Genomic DNA, 13,369 nt, shown 5'->3' with positions numbered 1-13,369 from the left:
GTGGATTATTCCAGTCAGCCCACAGAGCGCCGCAGTGTGTCAGCACCCCGTCACCTTGAAGCGGCGCTGCCGCGTCTGATGTGACGAAGGCTTTTCATGTCTCCCTCCGGTCGGTGGAGGAATCACTGGTGTCACAGGATCAGAAAGCGGATGTAATGATTGCCGCGATTAGACACGCTCTCTCCCACTGCTCTCGACTTCAGTGCGAGCCGGTCAGAGTTCCTACGTTCTTTACTTATGAAGAAGCAATGACTTAAAGTTAGAACGCATTGATCTGAAACGCACTGAACTGTCTTTAGCAGGGGTGTCAAACTCATTTTAGCTCAGCCTGATTTCATCTTGAAATCTTGCTCTGGTAAAGTAGTGCCAAAATAACTATTAGATTTAAGTTTTAAAGTGTTTTTTTTTTTTTTTTTTGTAGCACAAAACAAATGTCTCTATTTTCACATAAAAAGCAAATGATTTTTGTTGGAAATTAGAACAATTTCAACATAAAGACAATTTTAATGAAGCCTTCTGGTGCAAAATACTAAGAAATGTCCAGAAAACATCTCCAGAAGTTGCATTGTGAATAATTCTACAAAGTCAGCCTGACAGCACGGCTCTGAGGCCCATCTGATAGCAGTGAGGTCTCAGTGTTGTGCCGTGTTCGCACAATTTGCTTAGTGGTTTGGCGGGCCGGATTCTGACCTCTTGCGGGCTGGTTTTGGACCACAAGCCTTATGGTTGATGCCTCTGCCCAATAGGACTCATAGGTATACTCTGTCATTATAAAGGTATGACATTAGATGCATTTATACAGATTTCCTGCCAAAACAGTACAAGTATGAAAATGTAAAAATGATTTTTAATAAACATGAAATAACGGTTTTATACTTGTATTGAGTTGAAGGTCCAGTCAATTATGTGCAAAGATAAAAATATCATCAGAAAAACAAATGCTTTAATACAGATATGTGGACAAATCTACTTGGGTAAAATGAGGAAGTATTTGCTCTTTGTTGTTTGTAGTCTCTGAAGCTAAATATCCAAGTTGCCCTCCTAATTAAAAATCTAAAGCAAAGCTTGGAAATATTAAACCAATGTGAAGGATTGTGATAAAATGAGGTGAAAAGGTTTTTCTAATTATGCACTATTAGTGCCATTATTGACAATAAAATCTCTTTGTGTTAAATACTTCAATACAGTTATTGAGGCACTTCACGCATGTTAATTATGAATGAAGATTAAAATTAACCTTTGGCATGGCAAAATGAAGATAGCGCTTAATTAAACAAATTCTGAAATTATTAAATGTTCTGCCCTTTTTGTGGCACATTTAATTTATCACACATCTTTCTGCTGAGAAAGAGTAAATCATGTGAATTTTGAATCTTTTGAGGGAACGTTTGCCTCCGGCAGGAGTTAACTGGCTGCTGAAGACCGTCGTATCAGGTGCTAATGGCGTGTTTGTGAAAGTGAATCAGGATATTGTAGACACACACATCAGTCTTTTTATTTCTTTACTGTGGGAGTCTGTCCCAGACACATCAGGTCCAAAATATTCATATTTAATATCAGTGATCCTTTTCGATGAGAGGATTATCATTAGCCTCCGCAGTGCAAAATGGACTGGAAGAGCTGAGCTCGCTTCAAAAGACAAAATATTAGAAATGCCACAAATCTCATTAGTTCTGGCCTCGAGCTGCCCTGACAATTCTGTTGTGAGAAGGATGTTTATTAACGCAGTTGGTAAATTGGAAAAGATGTGTATAAAGTAGTGGTAACGTTGGAGTCGATACAGTGTCGGGCGTCGCTATGTGAGGATGGTCGAACGCCACGGCTTCAGATCGCGTCGGGGATTAAACCTTATCTCGCCCGGCGAGCCTGCTGCCCGATAAGATGGTAGCTTATGATCTGCCGGGATCGCAACGTCTGGCCACGACTTTTAGGCCCCGTTCATGATACCACAGTGAGTTCAAGAGAAAACGTAAAGCTTTCGTTGCGTAGTGGGTTTCTGTTTACAGGACAAACATCCACCAATTTTCCCATAAATATACACGATCACAAGTGGAAAAAATATTTTTTTTCCCTTATGTTGTATCTGTTTTCTCATTTTTGGGAGCTACAGCAGGTAAATTTGTCTTCATTTCTAGGTTTTATATCTGTAATTTGTGCTTTATACCTTTGCACTTGTGCTGAACTGAAAATTGGTGTCTACTCGAGCTGCGTTCAGTTTTCTGTCTTGCTTAGATTTACTAGAATAACCCTCACTCCGCTGCTTCTGTTCTGTTTGTGCTGAAATGATGATAATATCTAAATTAATCAATAAAGTCAAAGACGGGCGCCGTGCGGCTCAGTTTCGTCCCACCTGACTATCATATCATGAGCTGCCGGTCGGTCGTCGCCGTTTCCCTCGTGTCCTTCATGATGTTAGAAGCTTTATGAACCTGAAAGCCTTTCGACTCCCCTCTCAAGGCCGCTGGGGGATTGTGAAAAAATTACTTAAGCACAGTTGGAGGAAAGCAGGAGGGGCGGGGGGGGGGGGGGGGGGGGGGGGGGGGGGCTTTTTGAGAGCTTTTTCATGTTCTCTTCTTTGAGATTTTTTTTGTTTGGGCTTACAGTCTGCTCCTCAGCTGGAGCTGGTCTGTGGGGCTTTGCTGAGTCACTCTCATCTAATGGAGAACATCTGCTGCCATGCTTTTTAACACCTGGCCTCACAGCGGACGTATTTGTGCCTTTTAAGGGGTGGGGGAGCCGGCCGGGGGAAAAACAGGGGAGGGGGATTAGCCGGATTGAGCAAAGTGCTTTCCCAAAATGTGGATGTTGTTGGGGGATGGAGCAGGTGTGTGTCCTGTTGCTTAATATAAAAAATATGTGGTTGTGTATATATATATATATATTCACAGGTTTCTTTTGTGTCCTGGTCTGTTGTTCTTTCATATGATTCCAAAGAGCTTCATTTATACTGCAGAGCATCCTCACACTGTTGGACTCAGGCACAACAGCTCTGTCAGTTAGCTTTCTTAAATAATTAATTGACTTTGTCTAGGAGTGTGTGTGTCGAGTCTCTGTGAGAATATGCTTGCATTCTTTGTCAAGACCTGATATCATCCATCCATCAGAAAACTGATTAAACTTACCTGAACCTGTTGGGACAGTTGACTTTGTACATGCCGTGACCCCACAGTTTAACTGAAATATTTACTAAATGGCTGCAAATAAAGTTAATTGTCACAGGGAATAGGACTGTTGCCAGAATGTTCTTAAAAACCGAAGTGGATGATGATAAAACATCACTCTCCTCCATGAATCCATGAAAACAGGAATCACACCATATCAAGCATTACTTTCTGTAGATGTACTCGTCAGTCTGTCCCTATTGTCTGTGCAGAATAAGTGTTTCTGAAATAGCTGGTGTTGACAGGTACAGTGTAAACAGATCTTTGAGTGACTCTATTTGTCAGCTGCCTTTTACAATCAGCCACGGCAAATCTCAGCAACTTCAATCCACAGACTTGGATGTTATTTTTGGTAAACTTGGATGGTTTCTAGCTAATGTCTTTAAATGTAACTGTTAACATCGTCATGGCAGACAGCTGGTCTTTCTGCAAGCGCCCTCAGAAATATCAACGTGTGCTGTCTCTTCTTTCTCCAGCAGGTTTTTCTGTGGTGGAGTCCAGGACGTCTGCTGCAGTCATGTTCAGGAACAGCTTGAAGATGCTGCTGACGGGGGGGAAGGCCAACCGCAAGAGCCGCAGCAGTGGTGAGTCTGTTTCGTGATGCAAGCCGCAAACGACGACGCATCTGCCTGTCAGCGCGCACAAGGTGCCGGCTGCTCGTCTGGAGGTATTTTAGGAAGCGGGCTCAGAAGATGAAATGTGTTTTGGTTCTTCAGAGCAGCTGCTGAAGAGACCCTCAGGAACCATTTGTCACCTTAGCCCTGATATTCTCCTGCAGCGGCACTGCGCCGTACAATCACTGATCAGAAACTAAATGAGAAGCGTGTCGCACATTTCACAGACAGTGAAAATGAGGAATTGTCAGATATTGAAAGCTTATCGTGCGACATCGACGCATCGACATTAACCAATCAAATCCAGCAAGTACTGTCCAATCACAGGGCGAGTAGAGAAAACCACTGGCAATCTGTTTCATAGATAGCTGAGTGATGCATCATGGGGGATTTGGAAGTTGGACGACACCACATATTCAAACATGGAGTCAGATGGATGTTTTTATGATGTTTGTTCTACCACAGAAGCTTTCTAACTTCCACAGCGATGCTAGAGTATTTCCCACAGAGGGATTACTGTGGATGTTTGAAATGTGTTTGTTCTGGACTGTTTGTGTTTTTTATTCTGTGTGCCTCTTAGACGGCTGTCATATAGTCAATTTATGATTGAGCACAAAATAGTTGCTCCAGAGGGATTTTCCTATGGAAACAATGCATTGAATTGTATTAAGTCTTATTGGATTTACAAGCCGACAGCTCATTATCGACTTATTAATGGGTAAAAACTGCTGCGAACGTCTCACTTCCACATCCTGTGTTTGGTTCATTTAGCAATTTTTAGTCTGTGCTGCTTTCACACTTGAGCAAAACTGGATGTGAGCTCATTTGGAGGTGAATCAGGACCCGTTTCTCAGAAGGTGTTGCTGCACTTCCTCAGTGCACATTGGGCGTCACACACACACACACACACACACACACACACACACACACACACACACACACTCACACACACACACACACACACACTTCCGGCAACAGAGACACCAAACCCCCTCTTTTTCTTTTTTTGTCTTTCCTGAAACGAACCCTGCAAAGTGCGAACACAGCGGTTCCCTGGGCGCCCTCCTGCAGTTCTGCTATGTGAACGAGTTGTGAACATCTTGAGGAACTTGCCACAGTTTGTGTGGCGTTTTGCTGCTTCAGTTGTCCCCGATGGACTGCATGATGTGGAGACGAGATGAGACGAGATGAGGACTCTGCGGGGCTCGCGCCATCTGTTGCAGCACTTCTTGCCCTTCTCGTGGCTGAAGATAATCCTTAAGACTCTTGGCTGCTGACACCTTCCTGATAGTCCTGCATAATTTATTGAAGCATGTTAAAAAGCCTAACAGCACTCTCGACCCGAGCAGATATCCTCAGTGATGTTTTTCATAAAGACAGAGTCGGAGCATTTTTAGTGCAGTTCAGTGTCTCCGAGCACCGAGACACCAGAAACGCGGCGAAAATTTAGCATTTTTTTCCCTGAATATTTTGTCGTGTAAACGTCTCTGAACTCTCGCGCACACCTGTAAAGATGCTCCGGATTTCATCTCTGCTCTCTTGAATCGGGCTGCGTGACTTTTCCCACCTGCCAGGAACAAACCTCATGATTGGCTTCTTGCCGTCGGTGTGTTTCGGTGCCGTTTCCTCCTTTGTCTTCCCAGACAGAGACCCTGCTGTCTCAATGATTGCTGCCTGCGCTCCGTTATCAGAGCTGTAATGAAGGCACAGCGTTAATTTACCTGTTATGCAAACACATTACTTCCTTCAACTGTTGGCAGGAAGAGGCATTTCAAGCAGATCCTCACAGCAAACTCCAGCATAGTTTCTGCAGATAAACGGGGCCGCTCTCTGCCTTCAGTGCGTCTGTGTATTTATGTGTGGAGCGGTGAGGAGGCCAAGCAGTGGTGCGTGACTGGAGTCCCCTCCAGTGTTTTCATATCTGTTGCTGTCACTTTGCAAGGATCCGCTCATCCCTGCAGACGAGCGGCGCTCCTGCAATCTGTTTCCTTCGCTGCAACATCTGTATCCTCAAGTTTTCCGGCAGCTTGCAGCACATGTGTCTTCTGCGGCGGAAACACGCCTGCACTGACACCAGCGCCACTTTTTAAAATGTATGTAAACACACGAACTTGTTAAAAAATACCCAAGGCGTAGACACAGACTTGTCTTAAACAAGCGTCCCCATGACTTTGAAGGGCGCGAGGAGGCCTGGCTCTAGCAGCGACGAATTATCAGCGTACAGCAGGCAGGGAGCGTAGAAACCGGCATCCCACCGCCGCTGCTGTGGGAGGAGCGCTTGGCTCCAAGTAAAGGACGTGTTACCCCGAAAAACCTACCCCAGACACGCCGCCTGCTGAAACTGGTCTGGGTTCAAATGGGAGATGGTGCGATAAGTCGACCGTCCTCCGTGTTTGATGCCGTTTCAGGGATGCCGACGCTCAGAGTGGGAATAGACCCGCTAATCTGAAGACAACAGATGAGCTGGCTGTCCCTTGATCTGCGCTGGAGAAACTGTTTGAGTCCCACGTTGCTAAGCTGGTGAATGGCAGTTTTTAAATTGAATAACACAGATAAGCTGCTCTGATTGTGATGCGGCTAAATTTTACAAATCTATAGCGAAGCACTCAGCGAATGTGCCGTTATCTCCCCGGGAGTCACACGGTATTGTTGGCTTTTTCTGTCCTCAGACACTATCATTAATGTTGAATTAGCCTTCTTCTCAGTTTAACCAATCTGAGGAATCAGGTGCCATTCAGGATCTGAAGAGAATGTTCACTGGAGACAATATAATCTCCTCCCTTTAGATTCAGGCTGCTGAAACAATAGGAGGCGATGTCTCGTGGTTGCTCCAGCAGCAGTGTTTAGATATCAGATATGAGACTTTTCTCGAAGACACAGAGCAGATTTAAACCAGTGTGTGTGTGCGTGCGTGCGTGTGTGTGTCGCTGGCGGCAGTTTCATGTTCAAGTACATCCGCCTGAAAAGCTGCGGAGTGAATGAGATGGAAAATGTTCCCTCATGGTCTCGCATATTACATCGTTGCTTTCCACTTCCTGGGCCGCCGTGCGAATTAAAAATAGATTAGTGTGGAGGAGTTTGTTTCATTTTCACAGAACCAGAGGTGAAATTTGGACCGCCATGGCCTCGGTGCTCCCGTCAGGAGGGACGGCGAGGGAAGACTGGAGACTGAGGCGACGGCGTGACACCGCAATCACAGCTTGTGGCGTCCTCTGATTAGAAAATGAGGAATGAGGTGGAAAGGTTGGTGTCTGGACAAGAAGCCGGTGCCTGACCAGACGAGTTATCCAGAGGAAACGTTGAGAGCAGGAGTGCCAGACACATTTTAGTTCAGGGGCCACATTCAGCCCAGTTTCACCTCGAGTAGGCTGGACCAGTTTAAAAAAAAAAAAGAAGAAGAAGAAGCTCCATAATGACCTTGAAATATAAATAACTACGTTTTATCCTCCAATGTGGAAAAATTGCTAAAGTAGAAATGTATCTAACAGAGGAGAGTTCATCTCTCATTCACATAAAGATTCACACACTAAAGAAAAAGTCAAAATGAAGCTTAAATCCTAAAAATGGAGTAAAGTTGAAATGCCATTCTCAACGTTATGCTGCCATTCCCAAAACAGAATTTTTATTTCTACTTAAACACTCATACTCGGCCTCAAAGACATAATTAGGAGCACTTATTTTCATTTTTCAGCAAATTAACAGACTGAAAGTGGGTGAAAATAGTCTTTCAGGGGGCGACATTCAAATCCACTGAAGCTCACTCAATACTCTAACATCAGCTTTCATTTCAGTCTCTAATCTCAGGCCTTGTCATGCTTATGACATGACTTCAAATCTTTTGTATCGATTTGTCTCTGAAGCCATGCGGTGATCGTGTATCATCTCATCAGACCGACGCCGGTGTTGTCAGGCACCTTCAGTTGGCGGTGTTCGATTGACAGCTTTCATACCGGCCTAATCGAAGCAAATGAACGGGTGAATGCACCGGAGTACGACTGAACCCAACAGGTTAAAATGCTGGGAAACGTGTTTGGTTCGTACGGCGGCGCCTGAATTGACTCAAACTGGCCTCTCTGAATTGAGGAAGACACTCTTTCCCAAACTGGTATTTTCCTCTAAGTAGAGAGTATTTAAAATGGATGAGAGTAAATCCCTGTTTTTATTTTAAAAGTAGGGAGTTAAAATTGTGTGTGTGTTTTTGACGATATTACCGCGATGTCGAGCACGTCCCGTTCTTTTCATCACATAAATACGGCGGCGATGTGCTGCAGCTCCAGTCACTCGGCAGCTCTGGAGGCAGCAGGTGTTTGACAGGAATCAAATCGGTCCCCCCTAATTATGGAGCTCTAATGAATGGCTCATTTTCCACAGTGCCGGAGAAATCTAATTAGAGATCATGAGATCAGCAAACTAACTTGCTTTTAGCTGACGGGAACGAGCGGGAAGCGACAGCAGCGAGGCCCGAGGTGTGTAACGAAGGTAGCTGAAGTCCAGCCGGTCCGCTTTGCCTCGTGGTCGTTGGCGCGCACGTTTCCCTGAAAGCCGTGAAGAAGGCTGATGAGATGTTTCAGAAACAGACACCGATAGTGAAGGTGACTCACTGGGATGAATAATTCTGCTCCGCTTCCCTTTCCAAATCGAGTGTTGCATTGTGATTTGGTTTCCTGTGATGATGTCTGCGTCAGAATCTGTTCCCACTTCACATCCACCATCACGTCTCCTCATTTTTCATTTAGCCCGGCTGCGTTAGGGCAGTTTAGCCAATTACTGCATTTCACCACTAATTAAGTGAGGAAACATTTTGTTGATAGTTTATAGATTATTACTTCATTTGATCTTAATGCCGGTTCAAACAGTGAGGACTCTCGCCCCTGAGTAGTTTAATTCACAGCTTTAATTCAGTTCCATCCATCTTGAAAACAAGCGATAGTAAGTATGAGATAAAGAAGAGAATATGACACTAATGACCCGTAACCTCTTCTGAGACTCTGAACATCAGCAGTTACATCGAGCTGTAGTTAATAAATCATTTGCATATCGCTCTTTCATCCATTATTTAGTCGATTTTTTGCCTTTGCCTATGTATTTATGACATCTGCTGAGTTGTCATTGTACTTAAAAAATTTATTAAATGCATTACATAGAAAGAGATATGCAGATGTTGCACATTTACATGTATGTTACTCCGTGCAAAGCAAGCTATGGAATATCCCGTTAACGTAAGTGACCACGCCGACTGCACGGACATGAATCAGACCACGCTGGAGCAGTAATATCAGAGAGATGTAAGCGGCTACAGGAGGAGCAGCAGCGGAGTCTGGCTGATCTCCACAGAGCGACAGATTGGCTCCTACTGCTCCACAGAGTGGCCTCTTCCTTCCTGTATTAATGAACCCAGGGAAAAAAAAATCTGAATGGACGGATTTCAGTCAAGCAGGTCCTGTAAACATGCGGCGGCACAGTCCTCCCACAGAGGCATGTCGTATGTAGCCCCTCATTCACAAACAGAGCGGGAAATTTCCAGGCTTCACATCCACTGACATTGTTAGAAATTTACTGGTTTTGCTAAGATGAATGATAACTGTAAAAGAAGTGTTTTTTCCTCCCCCAGCATGTTTAACATGTCCTACATACCATTGTATTCAATGACTCCATGTTTTTCTGATTCAAATCAGGGCCAAATATTTTAAATAGTATTAGTATTTAGAGCCACAAGTAGGAAAAATTCCCTGTGCATTAAGTAACTTTGTGCACATTGAGTTCACGATTTTGATTCCGTCATGACTTTTTTCTTATTTTTCGTTCAAAAAAAATGTTCATTGCACTCATGACCTTTAAGAAAAAATGATGCTGTACTGTGTGTGGTGGCAAGATTTGTGGTGTTGCCTTGCGGTGCTGCAACCAGAGGAAAACACACTGCACAATGCAAGGCATGCTATTTGTTATTGCACGTGCATGAGGGGGTGCATGTGTGTAATAATAATAGTAATAATCATGTCAATATGCACAAATTCACTGCAGCATTTTATTTTCTGTCATTTTACAACACAAAGCACACCGAAGAAGCTCTTGAAATCAAACATGTGTGGTATGCCTGTTATTCTTTTTTTTTTTTTTTTTTTTTTTAACCCATTTTAAGATGTTTTCCAGAACATTGCGGGGGTCCAGCGTTAACCCATCCAAAGTTGTACATGTGTTACATGCTCTCACCTGTCAGACTGCGAGAGAAAGACACGCACAAAGCAAAAAGCCTGAAATGCTGATTTGATTTGTGAATTTTCCTGATAAAACTCGCTCAAATACAGCTGGTGAAATAGTTGAATAATTAAACTCGGGCCTAATTTGTATTCAGCCTTGTTTTTTTGTGTGTCTGCTGCTGCTGTCTGGCTCTCAGAGTTTCATCTTTCATCTCACACTGTGTATAACCAACCACCGTATGTCTTAATTTCCTTCAAATGTGAGCATTAACATGCTGCGCGGGCTCAGACTGTAGCCAGAACAGCAGACAATGGCTCCGCGAATCAATATGGTGCACAGCTGTGGAGAGGAGCTCTGACCTTTGGTTACTAAGAACAACAGTCTGATGTCTGCGACCTCCTCCAGCTCCTCTGCAATGAGCCGTTTAGCCGCCTTCCTCCGGCCGCTGACACTGTGAGCGGCCTTTATGCGGTGTTTACCGAGCAACTGTGCGTCATCGCAAAGTGTCTGTCAGAGGAAAAGTTGCTGCATCAAGAGTTCCGCCACGACGACAAGATGCCTTCTTATGTAGATGTATGCACGGCCGTAATGTGTTTTCCTCATCAGAGCGCGGCTGGAGTGTTTGTGAGGCTGTCAGAAAGTACTTGTTTTCGGCTCCTCACTCTGTCGCTGCCCTCAGAGGATTGGTTTGTATATTCTCCTTTTAGCTCGAGCAGACTCATTACCATGTAGAAAGTCTGCGAGAGAACTCTGCCACATCATGATCGTCAATATCAGGACGCATTTACACCACGTTTCAAGAGAAAATGGTTAGCTTTTGCAGTTTTACTTCAGAATAGCTTTGCGTTTACATTTTGAAAACAATGTCTGCGTGACTGTCAAGTCCAGGAGAATATGGACCGGGAGTCACGACGTATTATTGCTTACTGTCCATCCACTGAGCATGTGCAGAAGTATGGCCTTGTTGCACCTGCGCAGGAGCAGAAAGTTGCGTTTTCACCTGTTTCCATGGAGACGGAGTGTTTTCAAGAAATTCCACCTTTGGAGCTGTTCTCAAAAAGTTGTTTGGTGCCCCCCCCCCCCATTAAAAAAAAAAAAAAAAGCCTTTTGAACTCCTCCTCATCATAGGGTTGCCATGGCAACAAAGCTGTGGCGAAATGAGAGCAGGCTGAAGGTCAAAGTGAATGCAGACCGGAGACGGACTGTCTGGTGGGGGGGCTGGAGGGGGCTAACTGGGAGAAGATGCACCGGGAGTGTCGGCCGGCAGCTCTCTCCCCTCTGCTGGAGTGTGGGAGGCACTTATCGGCCCATCAGCACGGTTCAGTGGAGCCACTTGATGCGCATACCGCCCATGTCACAGCCGCCCATGCGCCTTCACTGAATGGCCTCATTTCAGCCTCTCAGTCTCAAGAATGCGTCGGCCTGAAATCTCTTCAACGGCGCTCTCCCCGAGTTGTGATCAGAGCATGAAATCACATCATATTACTCCAACTTAGCTCTACATCCAATCTTTACAGTTTGTAATATATATACGTGCAGTCATCAGTGTTGAAACAGCAAGTTTGAGCATTTTAGGAAAAAAAGTGAATAATGTACTATGACATCCTCATCAAAGTTCTTGTGTTTGAAGACATAAATAATTTTCTTGACAACAACACACTAAGAAGGACTGAAGACAAAACAGAACAGTACCTTTACTATCTGAGTGAGAATGGAGACAAAGACGGTACAGAAGCAGAACACTGGTGTGGTGGAAGATGAAGGGCAGCAGACAAACCACCAAAAATGTAATGGAGGAACCAAAACTGCAGAAACCAGCAGCACGAAAACACGCTGTCTGTTTCCACACATCCTCTAGGAAAACATTAAAAAAAAAAAAGTGTGAAGATTTGGAAAAATTTCGAGAAAGACGTGTAAAGATGGATCAACTCGCTCGTCTTTCTGACAGCTTTCAGCATACATACATACATACATACATACATACATACTCGCCTTGCTTTCCCCGAGTCCTTTCTCCTTCTCAGTCTGACATGAAAAGCACCAGCTTGCTTGAAGGTTTCCATTGATTTGTCGTACGGCGGGCTCACTTTGTTCGACGTCACGAAGGCATCATACTGTTACTGCTAACTGGTGGATGAAAAAAAATCGTTGCTGCAGAGCGCATTCTCCACTGTAATAAGCGGCACTCAGTGCTGCCGATGATAATCAGCTGCTAACACTGTTCCTTTTGTATCTCCATCTCACAATACTCACAGTGAAGCATGTCCACTCAGCTTTGGTACACTCAGACATTTGCTAGAGATGGCATGATTCCATCCCCCATACATATTGAGTAAAGCCACTTCACCAAAAATGTCTCCACCGTGTAAATAAAGCACATCTGCCACCTTGTTTCATTGCCGTAATTCTAACAGAAACGTCTCGTTTTGTCTTTTCACTCAGTTGCACCATTAAAAAGCAGGAAAAAAAACCCCCAGTTTATTTTGGCTTTCAAACCTGGTCCACGACTTCAGGTGACGTCATGAAGACAGACGCTGGTAGATGAAAAAGCATTAGCGTCAAGTGCATTCTTTATCGTAATGAGTGGCCCTCAGTGCGGGCGATGGCACTCAGCCGCTCACATTGTTCCTTTTGTATCGCCATTGTCGCAGTGATCAGACTGAAGCACATCCACTCACAGCTTTTTGCTTTAGTACACTCTGATTTGCGAAAGATGGCATGAATCATGTGTCTGTTTGTCGAGCCACCAGTCTGCCTTCTGTTCTCGGCAGTCCGGAGCCTGAATGCTGTCATGAGTCTGTATTAAAGGCCTGATGCGTGTCTAAAATTGGTGCGGCGCATTCAAGACTTGATCCATCAGCCCAAAGAAAGCCCTCAGCGGGGGTTTTCAATGTCCCACTGACAGTGACATTGCCAGCGGTTTGACGGCTGTTCTCTGCAGTATTTTGTGTTATTTCGCTTGCTGTGTTGAAGTCGAGTGACATTTAAATGGAGACCGGAGCAAGAGTCCGCGGCTGAGTCTCTCCCATGCAGCTCTTTTGTGACGGGGAGTCGTGTATTTCAGGTCTAGCAGTCGGGAGTGGGCAGCACGATGCGTGGTCGTGAAAGAAGCCGTGGTCTAACCTCTCCTCCTTCTCTGATCACAACGTCAATAGCGGTAACTCAATGTGTCCATTTCCCTTCCCTTCCCTCCGGCTCTACTAATTTTCTTGTCTATAGCCTTCTCCTCTTTTTCCCATCATTTCAGGCTGAACTCTCAGCAACAAAAGTGGACTTAATAGGAGAAAATATTGTGTCTTTCTCGCGTTTTTTTTTCTAGATGTGTTACTCTCTTTTCTGTGTTCACGCTAATTGCTGGAATAAGGCTACGTGTTAATGGCTGCAGTGTGACTGATG

At 44.6% G+C, this 13,369-nt stretch overlaps 1 protein-coding gene across 7 annotated transcripts in view; it reads left to right on the top strand.

Annotated features, from left to right (window-relative positions):
* tanc2b (tetratricopeptide repeat, ankyrin repeat and coiled-coil containing 2b) overlaps window positions 1–13,369 on the top strand; it is a 146,290-nt gene that overhangs the window by 38,640 nt on the left and 94,281 nt on the right. For all 7 annotated transcript variants that reach the window (XM_030098225.1, XM_030098227.1, XM_030098226.1 and 4 more), the window contains exon 2: window positions 3,638–3,745. In XM_030098225.1, coding sequence (XP_029954085.1) covers window positions 3,679–3,745 — 67 coding nt within the window. In that variant the 5' untranslated portion in view covers window positions 3,638–3,678. The remainder of the gene's footprint in view (window positions 1–3,637; window positions 3,746–13,369) is intronic.

The sequence above is a fragment of the Salarias fasciatus genome, chromosome 8, assembly GCF_902148845.1.
Source record: "Salarias fasciatus chromosome 8, fSalaFa1.1, whole genome shotgun sequence".
Taxonomy (NCBI): Eukaryota; Metazoa; Chordata; class Actinopteri; order Blenniiformes; family Blenniidae; genus Salarias; species Salarias fasciatus.
The sequence above is the reverse complement of the archived record's forward strand: the minus strand, read 5'-3'. Positions and strand labels throughout refer to the sequence as shown.